Source organism: Cynara cardunculus (assembly GCF_001531365.2).
Source record: "Cynara cardunculus var. scolymus isolate 2C chromosome LG 8, CcrdV1, whole genome shotgun sequence".
In the NCBI taxonomy this organism is placed as follows: domain Eukaryota; kingdom Viridiplantae; phylum Streptophyta; class Magnoliopsida; order Asterales; family Asteraceae; genus Cynara; species Cynara cardunculus.
In genome coordinates, this window is record NC_037535.1 from 667,260 (window position 1) to 676,953 (window position 9,694).

At 36.6% G+C, this 9,694-nt stretch overlaps 2 protein-coding genes across 2 annotated transcripts; one reads left to right on the plus strand and one right to left on the minus strand.

The window, feature by feature from the left end:
• Positions 1-2,033: 2,033 nt before the first annotated feature.
• Positions 2,034-5,674, plus strand: LOC112517375 (ubiquinone biosynthesis protein COQ9, mitochondrial). Its single transcript, XM_025124786.1, has 6 exons — positions 2,034-2,355; positions 3,354-3,461; positions 4,126-4,290; positions 4,373-4,544; positions 5,196-5,269; positions 5,351-5,674. The coding sequence occupies exons 1-6, from the start codon at positions 2,104-2,106 to the stop codon at positions 5,423-5,425; spliced, it is 846 nt and encodes a 281-aa protein (XP_024980554.1). The 5' UTR covers positions 2,034-2,103; the 3' UTR covers positions 5,426-5,674.
• Positions 5,675-5,875: 201 nt separating this feature from the next.
• LOC112516964 lies at positions 5,876-8,507 on the minus strand. The gene is made up of 5 exons (XM_025124237.1): positions 8,245-8,507; positions 8,073-8,145; positions 6,475-6,926; positions 6,242-6,395; positions 5,876-6,141 (listed from the first exon to the last, which is right to left on the minus strand). Exons 1-5 carry the CDS (start codon positions 8,248-8,250, stop codon positions 6,122-6,124), a joined length of 705 nt encoding a protein of 234 aa, XP_024980005.1. The 5' UTR covers positions 8,251-8,507; the 3' UTR covers positions 5,876-6,121.
• Between the last annotated feature and the right edge of the window lie 1,187 nt (positions 8,508-9,694).

Below are 9,694 nucleotides of genomic sequence, written 5' to 3' on the forward strand. Positions count from 1 at the left end.
ATAATAATTTGCATAAATGGATGGATGGATGGATGCATGGGATAGGGAGGAGGAGGAGGCCTGAACAAGAAGTTAAGGTTGGGGTCAAGCCGCTCGAGTCAACCAAGGAAGATTTGAAGCCAGTCAGAGCTCTCGACTTCACAAATCATATATTTTTATTTAGATTACAAATTTACTGTAAGTGAAGCATTGTGTGGAAATGGATCAATCGAATAATGACTTTATGCAAATTTAAACCAACCACTTAAATATAAACTATATATAGCATCAGATTTGCGGAAAAACCGTAAAAGATCAAAAATTGAAGAACATTTTGTTAACCGTTCATCTGGAGTGGACTTGTATGCACAAATATACATACCAGTAATTTGTCTGGTATGCACATATGCATAAAAACCAAAAACAACTTCAGGTACTTGTATACATATGTACATACTATCTAGATGAATGGTTACCAAAGTGTTTCTCGGTTTTTAATTTTTTTATAATTTTTCCCTTAACCACACTCTCTCTCTCAATTGGATTGCCCATTGTAATTGGGTTTGGGTCACATGGCCCTGAACAATAAAATTACAAATTTTATAAGAAAACAACACAATAATGTGGCCTTTATCACAACTGAATGTGAAAATTGTTAAACTTAGCTACTCATCCCACATCCTTCTCAAGCAAACCTCATCTCTTTTTCAAGCCCCCTGGATTGTCATGCTTTCTGTGCTCTTTACTGATGTTCTCGATCGGTGTCTTTCGCTAACGTGTCCATTTCACCAAAATCTTTCGTTTCTCAATTTAGAAGAAAATTTTCATGTACACCGAAAAAAAAAAACCTTGCTCAAAACTAGTACTCTTAGCAATGTGAATTTCAAACACAATATTTCAATTTTAATAACAAAAAATACATGTTCAAATCAACTAACATCATCTAGCGCACCAAGTCGTTACTACATCATGAACACATCTATTCAAAATCGCCATAGATATATGGATCACTTAAAGCTCAATTAGTTATGCTATGCAGATGCTACTTTATTACCTAATCATTCAATTACAAAGGCCAAACTTATGAGCAATATCAACATTATCCAACCATAACTTTGAATTATTATTAGCAATCGATAAGGTTAAATAGCTAGTTAGTTTCCACCTAAATCCTCCTAATGCACCAATCTTAGGTTGTTTGAACCACCAACGACACTGCAGTGACTTCAGATACGATTGCTAATATTGTAAATTGTTGGAGTGAAGAACTTGTTATACAGAAGATGCGCCATATAGTTTGATATACAAAATGACATGCAACACTTAACAACATAATATAAATAGGCACCCAATGCACTCAATTCTCACAAGCAAAGACAATAATGATAATGCTACCACTATCACAACTGGAATGTAAAACAAACAAACAACGATACAATGATTTAACATAGTTCCATTATTGATATGATATTGAACATTTACATGGATGGACAAATAAGTATATTGAAGATTAAATGATAAAAATATTACCTTACAATAGTTTACACTTTAAACATAATGTCATATCTTAATTGACCATCTATCGATTTTGTTTTCCCCCTCCTGGTGGTATCAATCGGAATCTGTAGGTAACCTGTACACAACTTCACAAGCGGCGTACATGTCACCTAACTCTTCAAAATGCAAGTAGCATCTGACGAGAGCTTTTTGTAACCTTCCCAAGTTATATGCAATGTACCGTAGCTTCCCAAGTTATATACAACGTACCGTAGCTTCCCACCCAAGCTACCATAAAGTCTCCAAAATCCCAATTCAGTTGCATTGGAACCAGATAGAAATGCAAAATAGTCACATGATAGTACTTCTATCATGGTACTCTGACATCAAAACCAAACCATGTTTATTATAAAATGAGGTAAATTATAAGCAACAATGACAATGTTGTTAAAAAGGTTAAGGGAATGAGTAATAATAGGAATAGGAATAGGAATAGGAAGCAATTTGTGGCAATAAATCGAGTACACGTGGAACCAAGAAACCCCCAAAATAAGAACAGAAAATAGAAAACAACTTCTTCGTCCTTCCTTCCTTTCTTCCATCACTGAATCAAACCCACCATTGCAAATGTATCGATCAGCAGCCAGGCGATTGCTTCCATCTTTATGCTCTCGAATTCCAATCCCACCGCCTCCTTTTCGTTTTCTCTCTACTGATCAAACCCTCAATGGTTTCAACACCACCTCATCCGCCCAAGGAGATGGTTTTCATCATCGTTCCGATACCGGTGCTGCTGCTGGTGCCTCAAGAAGAACTACACCTAGGGCTAATTACGAAGAGGAACAAGCTCGAGTGCTCGCCGCATCTCTTCATCACGTGGTACCTTACACTATTCTATTCTCTCTTCCCTTTTTTAAATCACAACCTGAGTTTCAAATCTACCAAGCTTCAAACTGTCTTTGCTCTTTTTTTGAACTATAATTCTAGATTCAAGTATATATGTATCTAACATACCTTTTTTCTTTCAAATTAATTGGAATGACTGGTTTGAATTCCTTAAATTGCAATATTAGTTAATGTGAAAAATTATATGAGCTCCTCTAGAATTTCTCTCACATGTGCATTTCGCTGACATATGAATATAGGGAGTTTTTTTTTCCCCAACAAATAAGATCGGACATTCACGAGGTTAGTCTAGAAAATGGTGAGGGTAGAAAAGAAGACACTGAAAGAAAAATTGTAGCTTGATTTCATTACATGTACGGTGGTGGAAAATTGACTTACCGAAGGGACTTTTACTAAGCAAGAGGAGATGTGTGAGTAGACAGGTTATTTTATTCATGTTTTCCCGTAGAGAATTAGACAATCCTGTGAAGCGTTCCTCTCTTTATGCATATATGTATATATGCAACCATAATGAATACAAGAAGTGCCCGTAAACGAATAGCCAGTAATTAAGAAGTAGCATGCAAGAGCCGTCTGAATATCTATCAACTTATTTGATCCATATCTTTGTATTTGCTACACACCCTGAGAAAGATGCTGTCCATTTATTCCCTTCAGTTAAACCCACTTCCTCCCTCTCCCACCTCCCAAAAAAAAAAAAAACCCCCATTTTCCCTTTGTTTTGACAAGCATATAATATATATATGTCATGGGTTGGGATGCATGACTGTTGAAGGTGCATATGCTAAGTAATTAATCCAAAAGCAACCTATCAAACAGTGATTCCAAGTTCAAGCATGCATATTGTGCATCGTTGCTGTCTTCCTCATTTTTTTTCCAGTGTGCTCTCCCTACTCCACTTACGTGGCAGAAACTTCTCTCTTAGTCACATAGTACTGGTTTAGTTAGCTGGTCAATTCGTTTTTTTGCAGATTAGATTGGGATGGACTGAACCAGCAATGATTGCAGGTGCAAGGGATGTTGGTGTTTCCCCTTCCATTGTCGGAGCTATTCCACGAAAAGAAGGTGCATTAGTAGAGGTATACGTTGTGGTTTACCACAGAATGAACCTGCTTTGTGTTTGCTTGCATACTTATTCATCCGTCTTGATCATGATATGTTTAGGTCTTATTTGTTAAGGAAATTAATTAAATAGTTTTATGCTACCATCTCACTGAAGGTAATCTCATAACTATCTTGTCTTTATTTGATCTGTCACTGCTTATTTGTGTCCATGATTGTAAAGTAAGCTGCATTCATGTTACGCTCTTGTGGTGGGGGTTGTTAGCTTATCTGTTGTTTCATAGAGAGCTTGCTGTAAGACGATATAATAAAGCTCTGGTGGATGATGATGATGTACAAACAAATTATACGTATAACATAGAGGTGGTTTTCATGTGGCAGCTAGATAGAAATCTGTCACAACTCACAACAAAAAGCAGGTTAGGCAAGTTTCATAATGGATCTCTGTGAATTTGATATGGCTTCCATTCACCACACTGCATTCTAAAATTTTATGGGAGTTGTACGTGGAAAATAATTCATTCCGAGAACCATAGAGATATCAACGGTAGAGTAAACGGGGAAAGCATATGCATTTTGGCATATTTCAATAATTACTTTGTAGTTGATGAGTCCTGAGTCTGTTAGCTGCTCTCACCGTTTTACCCCCCTCACATTCCATTGCCCTTGCTCTTGTTACAGTATTTTATGGACGAGTGTTTGCAAAAACTTATTGATGCAATTGATTCTGGTGAGTTACAATTACAAGATTTGGTACCGAGTGAACGCATTGCAAAGCTTGTTAAAGCTCGCTTACTAATGCAAGCTCCATACATATCAAAGTGGCCTCAAGCTCTAAGCATTCAGGTAAGCTACTGATACATCTTGATATCCAAATTATTCTGTTATTTGGATCCTCTAAAGTAAACAACCACAATTATGGCCATAGGCACAGCCGTCAAATTTCCCAACAAGCTTCAAACAACGAGCAATGCTGGTTGATGAGTTCTGGCATGCTTCAAGTGATGAAGGGGATGGTGTTGATTGGTACGTGAAGCGCACTGTTCTTGGTGGGATATATTCAACAACAGAAATATACATGCTAACGGATAACTCCCCAGGTTTCTTTTCCTCATCTCATCTCATCTGCTTGGTATGTATGTAGTTCTCTAGCAAGTTGGCAACTTGAAGCCCATCTGAAACTTTCAATGGTTTAATCATTATGTGCTCATTGGGGTTGAAGTTGAGAAACATCGTCTATGGTGTACTGATCCTAATAGTCCACACCTTTGGAACTCAGCAAGTACAATTAACAATAAAATAAAACAATCTCAATACCCCTACAGTTTTTGGATGGAACTCGTTGGCTTGTTCATAACCCTAGCTGTTAATTGCATTCTTTGATATGGTTTAGATTCTTGATCGTGTCAGATTTAAACATTTGCATTTGGCTACCGCTGGCTGCCTACAAATTCGATGATGTGTCATAAGTTGTCACAAATGACCAAGATGCCAAGATTCTCGATTCTGATCTATATAGATATAATAAAACCACTTAAATAGAAGTCAAGCCATCTCTGTGTTTCCACCCTGAAAGAAACATGGGAGGGAGCATATTGATATGGTACTTGTTATTTCTTGATTTCTTTTATTAACCTTACAGTGGTGAAATTTAAAAACGTGCCGATTTGGGGTTCTTTTTAATCTATCATATGTGGGTGTTGCATACGTTAGTGATTGATCATGGTGGTGGTGGTGGTGGTGTTTTTCAGATTTTCATGATTCATGGATATTCTTAAATGGCCGAGTCAGAGATGCTTTTGATTTAAAGAAGACCTTTCAAGAGGTTGTCTCGTTAGTGATTTATATGATCTTTTATATATATGTACATTTGAATATTAATTTTTGTATTGGGTACGCTTTTCAGGTGAAATATTTTGCAGAAGCAGTTGGGGCAGGGATGGGAGGTTCATTGCAGGGGTTTATGAAGAAAGGTTGTTAGAATTGAATACGAAGGTTGCAGTTTAACAAAGTTCTAGGCAGCATTGGATCTGGTGGCCTTATAAATCCTAGGTTTATCATTTATGCAAGATAGTATCAGAAATGGTTTCTTTTTTATCTTTAGAAAGCTCTTTGTTTGATTGATTATCTTTTTCATTACCTGAAGAAATAAACTATTTGTATCCGGTGTTCAGCTTACCAGAACGTTTGGAGAAAATGAATGGAAAGGGGATTTTGTGTTTGTTGCTCTCACTCGTTTCATCAAGTTTATGAAATTGTTTTTGTCGTGGCATTCTTATGTATAGACAATCTGTTGTTCATTTAAATCTTAGTAGCCATTTAGTGTGATGGAGATCATCTTCTTGTAATTCTATTATGAAAGAAAAAGGAAAAATTAGAAACCCTGAAAAGCTGTGTTTGTATTATGGAAGATAGGCACATGATAGCACTTGTGAATCACAGATTTTATTAACCGCAATCATGTTTCAGGAGCCTTAAACTCAAGGATAAAAATTCCTTTGGGGGAAAAAGATCATCAATCTGTTGTCAAGAAAAAAACCAAACATGGTTTGGTGCAAGCAACATTTCTTCACAACAGGTCAGGATATCCTTGTTTTCTTCATCTTTTAATCCAAACTTCTTCACTTTGTACATGCAATTCAAGATTAATTGGAGATGCTAATGTTGTTGGTCCCAATCAAATCTCTAGAACAATATCTGCACCCACAATATATAATAAAATAATTGATATAGGGAATGCTCACTATTGGAATTTAAGGTACATGCAAGAACTAGGAAAAACATACTAGCTTCTTACATTCTGAATCCGTCTTAACCCATATGCTTCCTTCGCTATCATCCTCATCATCCTCACCCATGGATATCTCTTTCCCCCCCAAGTACTTCTTTGGCATTCCCTTGGCAGTAGAACTTTGGGGATGTATCTTCTTGTTTAGTATCGCCCTCAATACCTGTAAACAATTTCACATTATTCTTTCCATCTCTTAATCAAGATTGTGCATTTAAGAAAAAAGAAATCTTGGTTCATACCTTCTCCATTCTTGACTTGTCCAAGGTTGGGTCGGGTAATGAATCTCTTACAAATGAAGCATGGTTGAACCTACTTCTGGATGTGAACATGTTCTTAAGGAGAAAAGTCAGTGACTTCTTTCTGATGACGTTGTTTTTTGGATCCATTAAAATGTCCTTCCCTCTAGAGAACATGCCAGAGATGCTACGTTGCAGACGGATGTCTCTTTCTTCACAAACAGATTGTGATGGAGGTTCAAGACTTTCTGATTCTGCTGTCTCCAAATAAGAGTTTAGTTCTTCTTCTTCTTGGAGTTCTTCAGGTGTTGGGGACTGTGGATAGCGTTGACTTGGACCTTGACTTTCGCTTTCTGAATCTGCTTTCAAGTTACTGATTCCAAATGTTCCAATTGCTAGTAGTGAGTGAGGCCAATCACTAAATTCTTCTTTGGATGTAGCTTGAGCCATATGATCTATGAAACAATTATGAAGATAATTAGAGTTGAATAAACCTCGTTAATCCATTTTAGTTCATATTAACAAGCCACCCACCAAACTGAATGTATTCTGAATGTCTAATTTTGAGAGTGGAGACTACATGGATGAAAATTGTTCCACGGAAGCACGATTCATTAAATCCAAAATCTCCAAACAAACTTGTAAGGTCCATATTCTTTTAGCAAAATTTCCAGCAGTTCATGTCACTTTCAGGCACCAAGGGTTTTGTGCGTGATATCATAGCAATAAATGACGTAAACAAGTAAATACTGTTTCTCAGTAAGAAGCCACTTGCTATTTGGGATTCTGCTTACTTTCAGCCAAGAAAGCAGACAAGCCAGACAGACCACGCCATTTCTAATCATGGCCCAGTACTAATTGGCCTATAAAATTATGGGTCATCGGTCTGGCCTGTTCGGGCTATGGTCCAGCACAGATTGGTCCATAAGATTGTAGGTCATATTGAGTCTGGATCCGAGTTTGTATTTCATGTAGCTATCTAGGGCATAGAACTAAGAAAGGATCTACATGCCTTACATGAGAAGATATTCATATGCTCAAGACTTCCAGTTTCGAAGCATGTATCCCTATTTGCAGATAGTTCCATAGACTACGAACTTAGTTCAACATTCATATTGATGATTTATGAAGGATACAATCCCTTCTTCATCATTATTAGCTCACTTGCCTCAAATCAAGTTTTAGTTTGGTTTAAATGAACATAAGATCATCATAAAAATCAATTATTGTTTGCTATCCATGTCTTGATGCAGTATATACCATAATTATCTGCATGCTATACATTCACCAATATTAGGAGTTATATGGTAAAACAGTAGCAGCTTATTAACTAAGATAAATATCACCACTCTCGTTTCTTGACAAGGTTTATTCAATCAGTTTAAAATTCATAAATCACTAAATTAAAACCAAAGAAGCAAGACAACTTGAATAAAGACTCGAGAGATCCAGTGCCGCATCCAGGTTCATGCTACATACAGCATGCAGCTTATTAACTAAGATAAATATTTATAGCAAAAGGTATAATATCAATACATAAGACCTGAAAAGCTAATCATCAGCTTAAAGGAAGAAAAAAATAGAGTTGAAGGAAAGCTTACTATTAGCTGCAATTTTATCTGGCTTTTTAGTCACTTGCTTGGCATTCAGCTTGCTTTGCATCCAACTGAAAATCTGAAAATGAAGACACAAGTTTTATAGAATTCTACAACTCGGACATGCATATAAAGTACATACGTACATAGACAATTAAAAAATGACCTGATCCCTTACCTTCATTGTTAAGGAGCTGGATGATCTTTGAAGCTATAAAAGGTGGTAGTTGGAGTTACAGGGAGAGAAGATCCAATGAAACCAAACTCTGGATACCACAGCTTAAAGCATGAAGGTAATCGGGGGTGTTATATATAGTGGTGGGGTTAGGAATGGAGAGAAGTTCGATTGCTCTAGCTCCAAGCTGGTAGCTTCAAGTTCCCATACATCGGCTTTTGCCGATCTTTTTTTAATTTATCTTCTCTCACTTTATTCTCAACCACTCTGCTAGTATATATATAGCAGTTCTGGTCACACATATAGCATACAATATCTTCATGGGTCAAGACATGTAACACAAAAATATAAATTGACCAACTTGTCTACCCCATTAGATTAAATTACAGCTAGCACAAGGTTTGGTTTATAATTAAACCCAGAAATATCATACACAAATCTTGACAAACACTAGACAAAAATGAAAAGAAAAAAGGGTGGTGCAAATGCAATTGACATCATCATGGGCCTTATTTTCAAAGCTAATCCATATGCGAAACTAAAAGCAGCTATTATTATTTGTAAAGGCAAGAGACATTTAGTATTGGAGGAGAAGGAAATGGGCACACAACATGCATGGTATAATCAGTCGGCTATGAGAGACAATAAACTAGAATCCAAAAGAAAACAATAATACATCCAGTCAACAGGAAAAGCAAGTATGGGACTATGGTTTTAAATTTTAATAGAGGATACGGCTTAGATTCCCATATGAAGATGTCCCTTACTCACCGAACCATCCGTGCCATTCGAGTTTCATATGTATGTATATATGAAGCTAATTTCCATTCTGTATGAAACCTACAGCTGCAAAGAATGTACCCCACAATTACCAAAATGAAATTTATTGAATATTTGATGTTCACTTGCACCGACCTGACGTGAAGTTATCATCTTGTGATGCCTCAAAGTCCAATAAATCTCATATACATATACCACAAGACAAGGAATACCAACTAAGAGCCACGTGAAGGTGTCCTTTCACATGCGTAGGTTCACCTCGACATACCTATTTCAACATTCCATCTTGCCTGCAACTTGAGCTCTTCTAACTTTGTCAATCGTGTCAATCTCACAACATTGTGATTAATGTTCATCGTACAATGTCAGACCAACACCTGGTCGAGATCAAATAGTAAAACTAATATATATATATAAACAACACATTTCCAAGTAGGTTCGAAAGAGAACATCGGGTACCCAAAATCATTGATAACATCAATCCCACTAATCTAATCCTCTCTCCTAAGCCTAAACCACATATAAAATTATTATATGATTTGCATATATATATCTTTTACAGTTTCCAATCAGTGTAGATTATCTATGCCTCCCAATCCCATAAAAACAGTGCACCCATCACCCATCTCAAGTATAGTTATGATTCTTCATTAATCTATTGAGGAAGGACCCA

Bases quoted from the DNA above. Each gene is read 5' to 3' on its own strand.
- LOC112517375 (XM_025124786.1), top strand. From the start codon at position 2,104: ATGTATCGATCAGCAGCCAGGCGATTGCTTCCATCTTTATGCTCTCGA. The intron at 4,291-4,372 runs GTAAGCTACTGA...TTATGGCCATAG, and splicing joins CTCAAGCTCTAAGCATTCAG to GCACAGCCGTCAAATTTCCC. The intron at 5,270-5,350 runs GTTGTCTCGTTA...TACGCTTTTCAG, and splicing joins TAAAGAAGACCTTTCAAGAG to GTGAAATATTTTGCAGAAGC.
- LOC112516964 (XM_025124237.1), bottom strand. The intron at 6,396-6,474 runs GTATGAACCAAG...AATTGTTTACAG, and splicing joins ACAAGTCAAGAATGGAGAAG to GTATTGAGGGCGATACTAAA. The intron at 6,142-6,241 runs GTAAGAAGCTAG...TTGTGGGTGCAG, and splicing joins GGTTAAGACGGATTCAGAAT to ATATTGTTCTAGAGATTTGA.